Raw genomic sequence first — 15,697 nt, 5'->3', positions numbered from 1 at the left:
GATTATTCAGGTAGTGAAGGGAGACGAAAATTTAATAGTCATGGGTGACTGGAATTCGTCTGTAGGAAAAGGGAGAGAAGGAAACATAGTAGGTGAATATGGATTGGGGGGAAGAAATGAAAGAGGAAGCCGCCTTGTAGAATTTTGCACAGAGCATAACTTAATCATAGCTAACACTTGGTTCAAGAATCATAAAAGAAGGTTGTATACGTGGAAGAATCCTGGAGATACTAATAGGTATCAGATAGATTATATAATGGTAAGACAGAGATTTAGGAACCAGGTTTTAAATTGTAAGACATTTCCAGGGGCAGATGTGGATTCTGACCACAATCTATTGGTTATGAACTGCAGATTGAAACTGAAGAAACTGCAAAAAGGTGGGAATTTAAGGAGATGGGACCTGGATAAACTGAAAGAACCAGAGGTTGTAGAGAGTTTCAGGGAGAGCATAAGGGAACAATTGACAGGAATGGGGGAAAGAAATACAGTAGAAGAAGAATGGGTAGCTCTGAGGGATGAAGTAGTGAAGGCAGCAGAGGATCAAGTAGGTAAAAAGACGAGGGCTAATAGAAATCCTTGGGTAACAGAAGAAATATTGAATTTAATTGATGAAAGGAGAAAATATAAAAATGCAGTAAATGAAGCAGGCAAAAGGGAATACAAACGTCTCAAAAATGAGATCGACAGAAAGTGCAAAATGGCTAAGCAGGGATGGCTAGAGGACAAATGTAAGGATGTAGAGGCTTGTCTCACTAGGGGTAACATAGATACTGCCTACAGGAAAATTAAAGAGACCTTTGGAGAGAAGAGAACCACTTGTATGAATATCAAGAGCTCAGATGGCAACCCAGTTCTAAGCAAAGAAGGGAAGGCAGAAAGGTGGAAGGAGTATATAGAGGGTTTATACAAGGGCGATGTACTTGAGGACAGTATTATGGAAATGGAAGAGGATGTAGATGAAGATGAAATAGGAGATAAGATACTGCGTGAAGAGTTTGACAGAGCACTGAAAGACCTGAGTCGAAACAAGGCCCCGGGAGTAGACAACATTCCATTAGAACTACTGATGGCCTTGGGAGAGCCAGTCATGACAAAACTCTACCATCTGGTGAGCAAGATGTATGAGACAGGCGAAATACCCACAGACTTCAAGAAGAATATAATAATTCCAATACCAAAGAAAGCAGGTGTTGACAGATGTGAAAATTACTGAACTATCAGTTTAATAAGTCACAGCTGCAAAATACTAACGCGAATTCTTTACAGACGAATGGAAAAACTGGTAGAAGCGGACCTCGGGGAAGATCAGTTTGGATTCCGTAGAAATGTTGGAACACGTGAGGCAATACTAACCATACGACTTATCTTAGAAGAAAGATCAAGAAAAGGCAAACCTACGTTTCTAGCATTTGTAGACTTAGAGAAAGCTTTTGACAACGTTAACTGGAATACTCTCTTTCAAATTCTGAAGGTGGCAGGGGTAAAATACAGGGAGCGAAAGGCTATTTACAATTTGTACAGAAACCAGATGGCAGTTATAAGAGTCGAGGGGCATGAAAGGGAAGCAGTGGTTGGGAAAGGAGTGAGACAGGGTTGTAGCCTCTCCCCGATGTTATTCAATCTGTATATTGAGCAAGCAGTAAAGGAAACAAAAGAAAAATTCGGAGTAGGTATTAAAATTCATGGAGAAGAAGTAAAAACTTTGAGGTTCGCCGATGACATTGTAATTCTGTCAGAGACAGCAAAGGACTTGGAAGAGCAGTTGAACGGAATGGACAGTGTCTTGAAAGGAGGATATAAGATGAACATCAACAAAAACAAAACGAGGATAATGGAATGTAGTCAAATTAAATCGGGTGATGCTGAGGGGATTAGATTAGGAAATGAGACACTTAAAGTAGTAAAGGAGTTTTGCTATTTAGGGAGTAAAATAACTGATGATGGTCGAAGTAGAGAGGATATAAAATGTAGACTGGCAATGGCAAGGAAAGCGTTTCTGAAGAAGAGAAATTTGTTAACATCGAGTATAGATTTAAGTGTCAGGAAGTCGTTTCTGAAAGTATTTGTATGGAGTGTAGCCATGTATGGTAGTGAAACATGGACGATAACCAGTTTGGACAAGAAGAGAATAGAAGCTTTCGAAATGTGGTGCTACAGAAGAATGCTGAAGATTAGATGGGTAGATCACGTAACTAATGAGGAAGTATTGAATAGGATTGGGGAGAAGAGAAGTTTGTGGCACAACTTGACCAGAAGAAGGGATCGGTTGGTAGGACATGTTTTGAGGCATCAAGGGATCACAAATTTAGCATTGGAGGGCAGTGTGGAGGGTAAAAATCGTAGAGGGAGACCAAGAGATCAATACACTAAGCAGATTCAGAAGGATGTAGGCTGCAGTAGGTACTGGGAGATGAAGAAGCTTGCACAGGATAGAGTAGCATGGAGAGCTGCATCAAACCAGTCTCAGGACTGAAGACCACAACAAAAACAACTATAATTATTTAAAATATGGGACAGTCATGATACATATACTAGTAGTTAACACTGGTTGACTTGGAAATGCATACTCCTGATATAAAATCATCCAAACATAATCTAGTTGATGTCAGTGTTGTGATATAAAGGGAACACTTCACATTTTAAAGTGACTTTTCAGTTATGCAGGTGATCATACGAAAATTATAGACTAATTTGGCATCTTCAAGAAGTGGAAACACTAAACAAAATTATGTTTTTGTAGAGATTTGGTGTACCTGGTATACATATGAAGTCTTTCCTATATGGACTGGTAGACATGGAGATGGAGGCAGCTGTCAGAATACAAATATTGTCATTTGTTTGAGGTGTTTATATGCACTGATATATAGAGATCAACTTCAAAAAAGAGGAAGATAACAGCAAGGAATGTTTTGTAGCATAATAAGTACATCACAGAGATCAGTTTGGTAGGAGGCTACTCTTGAGGGTGTGGGAAAGATCTTTTTTTGGTGTCATTCTCATGACTCAAATTGAATGATTAATAGATTTTAGTTCAGGTGGCATTATGTTATAAAGACAATAGTCATCATTCTACTTAGACTAAGCCACTATAGCATGATAAATTTGCTTCCATATGAGCTCATCAGAGTAGCTCCTGGACACAAAAATAGTTATCTAATTTAAATATTTGCTGAAAGTATCTCTATTAGAAAAATTCTATTTAACATAAGCTCAAGGATGCAGGGAAGAGAACACTCAAAATGAAGGGAGATAGCAACTGTCAAAGTAAAGATTCCGCTGTTATGCACTTTATTTTAAGTGGAATGTGAAGATAACAACCAAGAATGTGAATGTTAGCATGAAGAAATGTATTTGAAGAAATGGAAACAGACCATATAACTTCCACAAAAATGAAGGAGTTGAGTTGTCCAGAAAATTAAGAACTTCTGCATCACCAGTAGTCCAGACATGAAACACATCATCTATGAATCTAAATTAGTAATTAAGTCCAAGGGGAGAGACGGAGGTGCAATTTTTGGCACCAGAACAGCTGCAGAAGTTGCTAAGATAATATTCACTATCCTATTATGAAATCCATGCCAGGTTTTCTGTTAGGTTTTATTTCCTTCACCCTGACTCCTCCAAAGCTTCTACAAGGCAAATAGTTTTTGGAGCTGCCCACTAATGGTATAGATGCAGTTATTAGTATTAAGGTTGCAGGCATGCTATTTGCTCAGAACTATGCTGTCTCACTGCATCTTCATTTACCAAAGTCCACCTTTTCTGCAGAAGAAACCCTTGAGCTAATATAGCAATGAAAATCAATTTTAGAGAGTATAACATAGTTGTATAGATAAAAAAAGCTAGTCACACAGCAGCAGAAGGAGAACAAACATATACAGAGTGTTCAGAAACAGTCTGAAAAGCTTGTCAGGGTGTTGCAGGATAGATTATGTTGAGAAATAATTACAAAGAAAAAATTTGAAACATTGAGCAATTTCTGAGTTAATTAGCATTGAATTTAGCCAGTTAGGCCATTGCAGGTGCAAATTTAAGGGGCCTGCCCAAGACAGTGTCACAAGCTACGTTCTCTGTTTGGTTTCCTAAGACCAAACAAGAGAGAGATACAAAAATTGGACATGGAACGGAAGTAAGAAATGAATCAATCCAAAGGCTAAGTAGTGTCATGCACTATCATCTACGTTATGAGAACAACTGACACTAATTGTATCTGGTGGGCTGCATGGATTTGTGCATTGACACTAATTGTATCTGGTGGGCTGCATGGATATGTGCATTCAATGGCCTTATTGGCTAACTTCAATGCTAATTAACTTGGAAATGGTGAAATGTATTGAATTTTTTCTTAACAATTACTTCTCAGCAAAATCTAACCTGCAACACCCTTACAAGCTTTTCAGACTGTTTCTGACCACCCTGTAGTAGTTATGGGACTGTGCAAGCTTTTGGAGACAGTGGCTCCTTCTTCTGCCAGAGCAGTTGAAGGGGAAGGAAGAGGAAGTAGGGAAAGGACTGGTGAGGTTTAGGAAATGTGGAGAGTTATGGAAAATTCAACCAAAACACCAGGCCAAGGGATGAGAAGGAAAGACTGATTGGTGGGGACTACACTGGATGAAAAATCCAATATGGTGCAATCCCTAACAATCAGTCTTTCCTTCTCATCCTGTCTGCAAAAGCCATTGGCAGAAACCCTTGAGGTGTTTACTGTGAACCCTAAGCTGGAACTGCTTCCAGATGCTACATACTAGATCAGTTAGCTCCTGAACGTACACAGACAAGAGCGCCACTCCCCACTCATAGACACAAAAAAAGGCTCACAGCCTTGTTCAAACATTTTTGCTTAATGCTACTTTTGCAACATGGATGCCACATACTTCACCAGCATGGCTGCTACCAACTTCAGCCGCATGTCTGCCAATGTCACTGCTTACTTATTTAAGGAACTTCTCATTTACTCATTTCCGTAATATTCACTTTTCTATTACACGATGACATTATTTTATAGTGCAGTTACACTTTATGTGTTCGTTAACTTGATACATTTTATGTTTATGCAAAGACTTCTACATGTAAACTAATGTTCATGGTCACAGATACCAAATTATTTACTGCAGTGCTACTGTGCAGAGAGAAAAAGAGAGTGTGGAAGAAGGGTGGAGGTGGAGTAGAGAGAAGAGGTGAAATAATCTTACTTTCAAGAACTGTGAAACAGAAGTGAGCTCCTCCAGTTTATCAAATTTCCATTTTCCACTATTCATGGAGTCCCACCACTAACTACACCAAATATAATTTTATGTAGATGGAATTCACACTTACCAAAATCAGTGATTAAATACATAATTTTCCAAATTTACATTTAAAAAATTTATATTTTTTAAAATAAGTTGTTCTTACCATTGTCTAGATCTGCCCAAGAGTCATGTGGCTTTATTGTTAGTGTGTTGCCATCCAGCACTGCAAAACCATAAGCAATATGTGTACACAATGATGTATCAATATCAGATGGTAAATACTTCCCAAGACCTTGCCTGAAAAAAAAAAAAAAAAAAAGTAGAGAAATTGCAAAATTTCCATTTTACGAAACAGTAGTTTATATAGCTAATATAATGAACACTCACCTGTACCATGCCCAGTTTGTGAAATAACAGACAACCATGTAGTCTCCAGAGGGTGTCATAACAGTACTGGTGCCTGGTTCACTAGGGCGAATGCTTGTTGTGACTGTGAATTCAGACATATGGATGTTCTCTGTTGTTGAACTCATTTCTGGCTCTTGGGTGCTAGCAATTGGTGCTGGATTAATTACAGAGCTGTCTTCCTTGCTGCAATCCGTATTTGAAGGCCAGTCGCAATGATCCTGTGTACAGAGAAAAATTATGCTGCTTCTTAAATGTCTGTTTTCTTGTGAGAATAGTGTGGCATTAACTTAATTTTAGTTAAAATTGTGTGTGTGTATGTGTGTATGGTTGTGTGCATGCACATACATAAAAGCAAACATGAACTTATAAACCAGACTAAAGAGCTTATACAAGGTGTCCCAGGAGGAATGATCAATGTTCAGGGATATACACAGGCATTATCATTTGAAGCAATAAAGTTTCGCAAATGTGGGATCTTAAAGACATACCATAAAAACTATGAGCACTTTTTTTCATTTTCAACACTATGAAATACATCTCATCTACTGAACAAGTGCTCAGGTACCTTACGGTATGCATTTTAGAGCTCATGTGTATTAGACTATTTTGCTTTGAATGATTATCCTGTTCTATCCCTATACTGACCGCTCCTCCTGGGAAACCCTGCATTTTAGAATTTTACTTTATAACTGAATTGATTTCAAACTTTTTCCAACCAGTGAGCAATAATAATTATTTTTCCCCATTTATTTGTTTTTCTGCTTTGCATTTTTTTAAAATTGCTTCATGCCTATTTATGTTCTACCACTTCTTTCACAAACTTAACACTGTTCCCCCCCCCCCCCCCCCCCCCCCCCCGCCCAATTATCTCACTCTCCAGTACATGCAACTTTCTTTGGAAACTCCTTCCATCCAGTGTATTTGTGTGCATAGTGGAATGTGTTAGTTTATATTAAAAGAGTTTATTGTTCACTGGTTTAGTAACCTTCTTGTCATCCTCTTCTTGTTACATTTATGATGATCTTCACAATAAGTTCATCAGCTGTGTTTGTCAGATAATAGGACCTGCAATCTTCAGTTAAGTATATGGCAAGCTGAAGCCTTCTGACAGATTAAAGCTGTATGACACACTGGATCTTTGCATTTCAAGGGCAATGTTCTAGTAACCCAGTCATTTCTGTCATCACACTGATTTGCAGATGGGAAGAAATCTTAACTATGTGCCATCTTAAGAAAATGCCAAATTGGCTATGCTTCGATCAAAAGTTGCAAGTAAGCCTATAGTTTCCTGACAAAAGATTCAGTGCCACATGGTTTCTTACATTAATGATATTCTCTACCTTCTTTCATGACTGAAGAAATATAATCATTTTAAGTTTCCCATCTTCACTGTGGAGGAGCTGATATCACGTCTGTTCTGCCATATTCTAGTGAATAGTAAATATAATTTATTTCTGCACTCACATTTTAAATAACTATGCATTTTTATGAGGGAAATTGTAGTATTTGTGATTGTGTTCTACATCATTGATAAATCAGAGAAATTACATTATGTAACACATGAAGCTACTGTATAATTTATTTTCAATGTACAAGTGGTCTTGGTTAGAGACCATTTCTTGACCCCTCTTGTACAACATTATGGAGACAGGACATTTTTCATGCTAGAAAGCTTCCTGTATCCATAAAGTTACATAAGAGGTTCTGGAAAGTAGTCTCTGACTGAAACCAGTATACGATTAAAAATTAATTATACAATATACCACCATGTGGCGGCAGCCTTCTCATCACATCCAACAAGTCTCCTGACCCAGGTTCCTGGTCGACATTTCCATGATTCTCACCATTTCCTAAACCTTGTTAGTCTTTTTCTTTCAACCCTCTTCCTTCCCCCTCAACCCTTCTGCCAAAACAAGCCTCTGAAAGCTTGATATTATAGTTTCAAAAATTGATTATTCTCATAAATAAATTATGCAGCAGCTTCATGTGTTACATGGTGTCATTTCTCAGAACTGTTATATACAGTCCTTAGCATCATCTCATCTAAGATGACAGACTTAATTGGATCCTGGATAGCACAGTGTGTTAGTGAATTATATGTTATTCCCAGTGGTGCATAAGAAATGTCTAATATGTGTCCCCACAAAATGAATGATATAATCAGATTCTGTTATTATATTTGATTTAAGGTACAAAGTTAGTGATTGTTACTTTCTACATAGAATCTGTGAAAGAGTAATGTGATATAAAACACACACTCAAAACAAAAATTGTGTCTGGAAAAAACTTATAAAGGTTACAAAAAAAAAAAGAAAGGTTACAAAAATGAATACTGTAATAATTATTTTAAACGTGAACCATAGTAACAACACAGGCTGTAACTGACCTTGTTCCAGTAGAGCCCTTGTGGACAACTCTGCTCCATGAAGTCACCATATTGACAAAGATAATATTTATTACAGTCTTTATCATGTGGAGCAAAAAGACGGTTCCCACATGTAGGATCTTTTGGAACAATACCACCACCTCCACTTATTACGTTCCAGTTGTTAGTGGGGGATGTAGGAGGAATTGTAGGATGAATTCGATTATCAGTCTCTGGAAAAAAGAAGTCAGTTTTAATACATACTAAAATAAATTAGTGCTTACATTCTTAGTTCAGAATAAATTCAATTATCAGTCTCTTGACAAAAAAAGTCAGTTTTCATTCGTGCTGAAAGAAATTGGTGCACACATTTTTTAAAATATTTTTATGTGATATTTAAGAAGCCAACGTTTTCTTAACATTATAAGATGAAAGACAAGGATTCATATGCACATCATTAGTCATTACACTACATAGAGGTGCAGGAAGACCATCAGATATTAAGGCCATAAAACAATAGGCAATGCTGAATTGAGCAAAATTTGGCAAGTTATCATAGGTGACAAGTGTACTATTACATAAAATGGCTCTTAAATTTTGAGCACATTCACCAATGCAGTTCTTCAGCATTAAGCATTATGTAGGTTTTAAAAGGTGTATGGTTAGGTAGAATGTGCTTGACTGGTGTGTTCCAAGCACAAAATATGATCATGTAATGTCATAAACAGAAATGTCTTAAATGTTCTGCTTTTAGTTAATTCACAGGTAATCACTCTCTGTGAAGTTGAGGTATGGAGCAGTAGAAAGGCACAGAAACAAGATTAAACTTGTAGCTAAGCTTTTGCATAATGTTCCTCTCACACCCAAGAAGTAATTTTGTTTAATTGCTATTTGGATCTGACTGTGATTGTGTATGTGTGTGTTTGGGGGGGGGGGGGAGGGGGGTTTACATGTGGGCATGCTTGGGTGGTGTGTAAGTAATACTTTACAGTTAATGTTTACCTTTAATCCTTCCATTATTTGTATTCTGCCCAGGAATTGCCAATATTGTATTACTGATACTGATCCATTTGCTAGAACAGAAGTTCATCTATTTGTAGAGTGTGCACAAAATAACTTGGTCAGTACCTGCTGGAATGGAAAAAACAACAGTAGTGGTGGGGCTCTATCATGAAAGGCTACCATGCAGGAAGGGATGTGAAGTTCGATATCTGAAGCCAATGCACGAATGATTATCTTGAATAACTTGTAAGCTTACAGCTAGTGGCTACAATGTTGATTATACTTCATTAGCATAAATTTGCTTATTACAGTACTTGACAATGAGGCCTTTTACGCATGATATATTTCTATAATCTAATGATATTTAGTAAATTCTACCCAACAAGATGCTCCCTACTCTGTTAATGTGAAGGTGTTTTGTTGCATCCTATACATTTTCTTGCCAGCCTGACAGTGGTTTGGAGTGCTGCAAGGTAATAAAATCAAAAACTGTGTTTATTACTAGTTATACATCATGCAGATGCATTGAAATAGTGTTAAAGAAATGCTTATAGTAAAATTTGTTGCTATACCTTCAGAGCCTGGTTTCTCAGTGGCCTCAATATCACAGTTAGGGCCAGGGCCTGGGTAACCTCTTAGCACTCTGTTAATTGTTTTCAACAAGGGATATTTCTCACAAGAACACACATTACGGAAATCATCCAGGTCTAAAGCCCAAATCATGCCACCACCTAATCCCATCCTTTTTATGAAGTTTGATTTATAACGAATCATTGACGTGTCATCAAAGGACACCCATTGATCACGCAAATATGCATAAGGCCCCATACGACCTTCTGGATCTTTCACAACCCTCCAGCCCTTCTTCTGGATATTTGTGCAAATCTGGAATAAAAAACATATAAGTAATTATTGTTATTAGTATTTTCTTTGCAACAGAATATTTATAGTAGGTCTGAATACCTGTTGTACTTATTACAAACCTAGTTACAGAAATGAATCGTGAAGTGCACTTTTATGACTTTGCAAATAGAGAATGGTAAAAACAAAACAATACTTTACAACTTACTAAGTTTTCAGGTACTGCTGTGATACAAGGAGAAGTAGTAATTTTATTTCATAGTCTTTGTACATTCCTGAATAATACATTGGGTTTGATGGAAAACAGGTCTGTTGCAGGAACAGCTGCTTGCTTTATTTCAATAGCATTCCTTACAAATCCACAAACATAGATTGAGGTGTGTAACCAAACTGCATCCCCTACCTTAGCATAAATTTCTCTCTTTTATCCAACTTTAGTTTTGATGCAATACATCATGCATTACAAATTATGTAAAGTGAAAACTACATGAAATATAAAAACCTTGGGTGAAATATGTGGGGAAAGCAGAGGAATGCGATGATGGGCATATGTTAAACTATTTCAAATCACTTAATTAACCCTTTCTGCATCTGCGATTCCAAATGGCATCATTAAGTATTTCTGGCTTTTCCGAGCTTCCCAATGCTTCAATGACACCATTTGGCATCACTTCACATAGTTCCAAGTTTGGCCAACAGATCACAATGGCGTTTGCTTTCGTGATTCGCTGTTTGCTTGAAGTGCAGAACAGAGAAGTGTCGTGAGTTGTACTAATGCATTTGTGAGTGAACAATAACTGTCGTGTTTAGTTTTATTCTGTGTATACTGAAATTCTTGGTTATGGAACCAACTTTACCTAGTTCCTCAAGGACAAAGGAAAGAAATACGGTAAGTTTACAATACAGTTATGTATACATTTTTTTGAGTAATTATTGTGTGATTTCTAATGATGCCATTTGGAGTCTTTGATGCATTAGTATATATTATGTATGCAAAAATGAATTTGTATTGTAAGAGTGAATTGTGTTTGTTCTTATATAATATTTCATTGTTTTCATTGTTGCATCATATTTTCTTTATAGGTTAAGTGTGGAAAACATGAAGCTCTACGGGATGATGAAATTCTTTTTCTTCTTCTTCGTGGCGATGACTCTGAAATATCGGATGACAAAATTGTTTCGGATGATAAAAGTGACTATGATCCATCAGTACAGCAAGTATTGCCTCTACAGACAGCACCTGAACTGAGCAGTCTAGAAGAAGTTCTTACTGATGATGAAACTCTCCTACCTGTATGGCTTGAAACTTCAGGAGCAGGAAATTCAAACTGCCTGAGCTATACGTGGATATGCAAGGATCTGCAGGGTATGGATGTTCAGTGTGCTGTGCAGTTTTTGGATCCACCAAGTGAAGAACGTTCTCCCCTCAAATATTTTGAAAGTTTTATTGATGAGACTATAATTGACAATTTAGTTACACAGACAAATCTATACTCTACTCAAGTGTTGGGACAAAGTATAAACACAAGTGCCAGTGAAATAAGACAGTTCACTGGCATTCATTTACTAAGTGGTATTGTGAGTGTGCCGAGGTACAAGATGTATTGGGCAAATGAGACAAGTTGTAGTTAGATAGCTGATGTGATGCCACTCTGTCAATTTTACAAGTTGAGGGGGTATTTGCATGTGAACGATAATGCAAATATGTTACCCAGGAATGACCCTCATCATGACAAGTTGTTCAAGGTCAGGCCATTTTTAGATCAACTAAAGAACAATTTTCTAAAAACCAAAGTTGAAGAGTACAACAGTATTGACGAACTTATTATTCCGCTAAAATCACATACATCTCTGCGCCAGTGTATCACATCAAATCCACACAAATGGGGCATAAGAGTATTTGCTCGAGCTGGTGTAAGTGGCTACATTTACACTTTTGAAGTGTATGTTGGGAAGGTGACAAACACTGCAAGCAATCCTGAGTTAGGAATGAGTGGAAATGTAGTGATTTGGCTGACTGAGAACTTGCCTAGGCATGCAAATTTCAAACTCTTTATGGGCAACTGGTACTTCCCACAACCTAGCAGTAAAGCTTAGAAATGAAGGAATATATGTTGTGGGAACCATCAGAAAAACCAGACTGGGTGGATGCCGTCTGAAAAGAGATGCAGAGATGAAAAAAGAAGGCAGAGGAACCTGTGATTACTGTGCAGATGGGGGGGGGGGGGGGGGGGGGAAAGAGGAGAGAGAGAGAGAGAGAGAGAGAGAAAAATTATAATTTTGAAATGGTACAACAATAAAGCTGTCCACCTGATTTCTACTTATAAAAGCAAGGAACCTGTTGAAAATGTGGCACATTGGAGTAAAAAAAAAACAGATTGTATGTAAATGTTCCACGTCCCAACATTGTGCAGGAGTATAATATGCACATGGGAGGAGTGGATCTCCATGATATGTTGGTCAAAATATACAGAATAAACATAAAAAGCAAGAGATACTACCTGAGAATTATTTTCCATTTCATAGATATGGCTTGTGTGAACGCTTGGCTGCTTTATAGGTGACAGTGCACTCATAAAAATGAGAAATATACACCACTGCTGAAGTTTCAAGCAGAAATAGCTAGTGCCTTGCTGAAGAAAGGAATTGGTACACCTGCAAGAAAGAGGGGTTGTCCAAGTCTACCTGCTCCCAATAGAAAGCCTAAGGTAATTCGCCCAGTCGCTGGCGTGCGCTTTGACCAAATAGGACACTGGCCAGAGCATTTAGAATCAAAATCACAATGCAGACTCTGTATGAAGGCATATTCAAGAGTTAAATGCCCCAAGTGCAATGTTGCATTGTGTTTTAACAAACAAAACAATTGTTTCAGAAATTTTCATTTTAAATAAATCAGTAAAAAATCAATTTATGTTAAAAATAAATGAAAGGTTCAAAGACACATGCTGTTTTATTCCTTAACAAAACAATAAAGAGTTTTAACACTTATTAATAAAATAAATAAGAAATTAGTTTATGTATTTATACTAAGTAATACTTATGGTGAATTTCTGTGACTATGATGCCATTTGGAATCATTATTTTATTTATTAACCAATAGCTTCAAAAGAACTTTTGCAATGGATATGGCATATGTGCAACATATACAGTAAATATTCATCACAAAAAAATTTTCTCCAATTTTTTTTTTCTGAATTTGATGCACAAAAGGTTAATGCAGTTCTGAACTGATACTTCGTATTTAAAATCCATTGTTGCCACTACTAAAAATGTAGATTTATAACACCATATGCATTTTGTTTTATTGATTAAGACATCATAATGCATCTGGAATGAAAAATATTTGCAATTTTGATTTGCTTTCAACATCTAAAACAGCTTGTTGCAAAATATATTCGATACAGATATTTACTCACAGCATTTTTGTCTGATTTCTGCTTATATCTTCCTGTGAATTCCTCTGGTATTCCTATTTTTGACAAGTATGTTTCTGGCTTAACTTACATTCATTTTAAGTCTACACATTTCTTGGTAAGAATTATGAAAAAATATAACACTTCTAGTGTAAGCTTACATTAAGAATAGTGTTGTTGCAGCATTTACATGATTCTCTCCCATGGGCCAAATAAATAAGAGACCATCTCTACTGCTCTTCTTCATAAATATTCAATATCCCCACTTAGACCTATTTGGTATGGACACCACACAAGGGAGCAATAATCAAAGATGGGATGCGCAACTGTTATGTAAGCAAACTCTTTTGTGGACTGATTGCTTTACCTACAACAGAGCCTACATGATCAATCAATTTCATATCTGCACAAGTTGTTACAACCACACATTTGCACACATTGACTGATTCCAATTAATGAGTAATAGAATACTATACTTTTGCATTTTATGAAGGCACAATTTTTTATGTCTGAATACTTAAAGCAAAGTACCAATTTTTGCACCACTTTGAAATCTTATCAAGATCAGCCCAAATACCAAATACAAAAAAGGGCTGTGGTTACTTTTCCAATTTTCTGCCAAGTCATACAGCATAAAACATGGACAGCTAGGGTCTCATACATTCTAATGGGGCAAGCCTGAAGTTACCTCTATATCTGTCAATGGCTCTCCATTTGAGATGACATGTGGTATCCTCAATCCACAAACAACTTTCATGTGTTACTCCATAAGACTGTACTGCCATTGGTAAAGGGTGTGAAAGTGACAAGGGAATCATCCCAAGTGTGAAGTGTCAATAAATGATCTAAGTGAAACTTGGCAGGTGCATAGAGAGGGCAAAATAGTTCAATACATATTCTTTTGTTTGTGCTCAATTTCACTTTTAAGGTGTAAAACACACCCCAAAATGTAATTTGAAATTTTAGGTTTAGAGAGAAAATCTTCAAAACTATAATATATAAAAATGATTTTCACATAGAAGTTGATATGTAATTAATGTTCTTGGAAACTGAGTAGTCAAATTTTGTAAAAATTTGAAATTTTGCAAAATACCCCATTGCCTGATAACGACATCCTCTTGAAGCAGATATATTACATAATGGTAAGACAGAGATTTAGGAACCAGGTTTTAAATTGTAAGACATTTCCATGGGCAGATGTGGACTCTGACCACAATCTATTGGTTATTATCTGTAGATTAAAACTGAAGAAACTGCAAAAAGGTGGGAATTTAAGGAGATGCGACCTGGATAAACTGACTAAACCAGAGGTTGTACAGAGTTTCAGGGAGAGCATAAGGGAACAATTGACAGGAAAGGGGGAAAGAAATACAGTAGAAGAAGAATGGGCAGCTCTGAGGGATGAAGTAGTGAAGGCAGCAGAGGATCAAGTAGGTAAAAAGATGAGGGCTAGTAGAAATCCTTGGGTAACAGAAGATATACTGAATTTAATTGATGAAAGGAGAAAATATAAAAATGCAGTAAATGAAGCAGGCAAAAAGGTATACAAACGTCTCAAAAATGAGATCGACAGGAAGTGCAACATGGCTAAGCAGGGATGGCTAGAGGACAAATGTAAGGATGTAGAGGCTTATCTCACTAGGGGTAACATAGATACTGCCTACAGGAAAATTAAAGAGACCTTTGGAGATAAGAGAACCACTTGCATGAACATCAAGAGCTCAGATGGAAACCCAGTTCTAAACAAAGAAGGGAAAGCAGAAAGGTGGAAGGAGTATATAGAGGGTCTATACAAGGGCGATGTACTTGAGGACAATATCATGGAAATGGAAGAGGACGTAGATGAAGATGAAATGGGAGATACGATACTGCGTGAAGAGTTTGACAGAGCAATGAAAGACCTGAGTTGAAACAAGGCCCCCGGAGTAGACAACATTCGATTAGAACTATTGACGGCCTTGGGAGAGTCAGTCCTGACAAAACTCTACCATCTGGTGAGCAAGATGTATGAAACAGGCAAAATACCCTCAGACTTCAAGAAGAATATAATAATTCCAATCCCAAAGAAATCAGGTGTTGACAGATGTGAATATTACTGAACTATCAGTTTAATAAGTCACAGCTGCAAAATACTAACGTGAATTCTTTACAGACAAATGGAAAAATTGATAGAAGCCGACCTCGGGGAAGATCAGTTTGGATTCCGTAGAAATGTTGGAACACGTGAGCCAATACTGACCCTACGACTTATCTTAGAAGCTAGATTAAGGAAGGGCAAACCTACGTTTCCAGCATTTGTAGACTTAGAGAAAGCTTTTGACAATGTTGACTGGAATACTCTCTTTCAAATTCTGAAGGTGGCAGGGGTAAAATACAGAGAGCAAAAAGCTATTTACAATTTGTACAGAAACCAG

The 15,697-nt window shown here is 37.1% G+C and overlaps 1 protein-coding gene across 1 annotated transcript in view; it reads right to left on the bottom strand.

Moving 5' to 3' along the window:
* Positions 1-15,697, bottom strand: part of LOC126252135 (probable chitinase 10) — a 223,260-nt gene that overhangs the window by 24,117 nt on the left and 183,446 nt on the right. Inside the window, exons 34-37 of the mRNA XM_049953001.1 lie at positions 9,582-9,894; positions 8,029-8,240; positions 5,622-5,860; positions 5,398-5,531 (exon numbers count right to left, since the gene is read on the bottom strand). Coding sequence (XP_049808958.1) covers positions 5,398-5,531; positions 5,622-5,860; positions 8,029-8,240; positions 9,582-9,894 — 898 coding nt within the window. The remainder of the gene's footprint in view (positions 1-5,397; positions 5,532-5,621; positions 5,861-8,028; positions 8,241-9,581; positions 9,895-15,697) is intronic.

The sequence above is a fragment of the Schistocerca nitens genome, chromosome 4, assembly GCF_023898315.1.
Source record: "Schistocerca nitens isolate TAMUIC-IGC-003100 chromosome 4, iqSchNite1.1, whole genome shotgun sequence".
Lineage (NCBI taxonomy): Eukaryota > Metazoa > Arthropoda > Insecta > Orthoptera > Acrididae > Schistocerca > Schistocerca nitens.
Note: the sequence above shows the minus strand (reverse complement) of the source record. Positions and strands in the feature narration are given on the sequence as shown.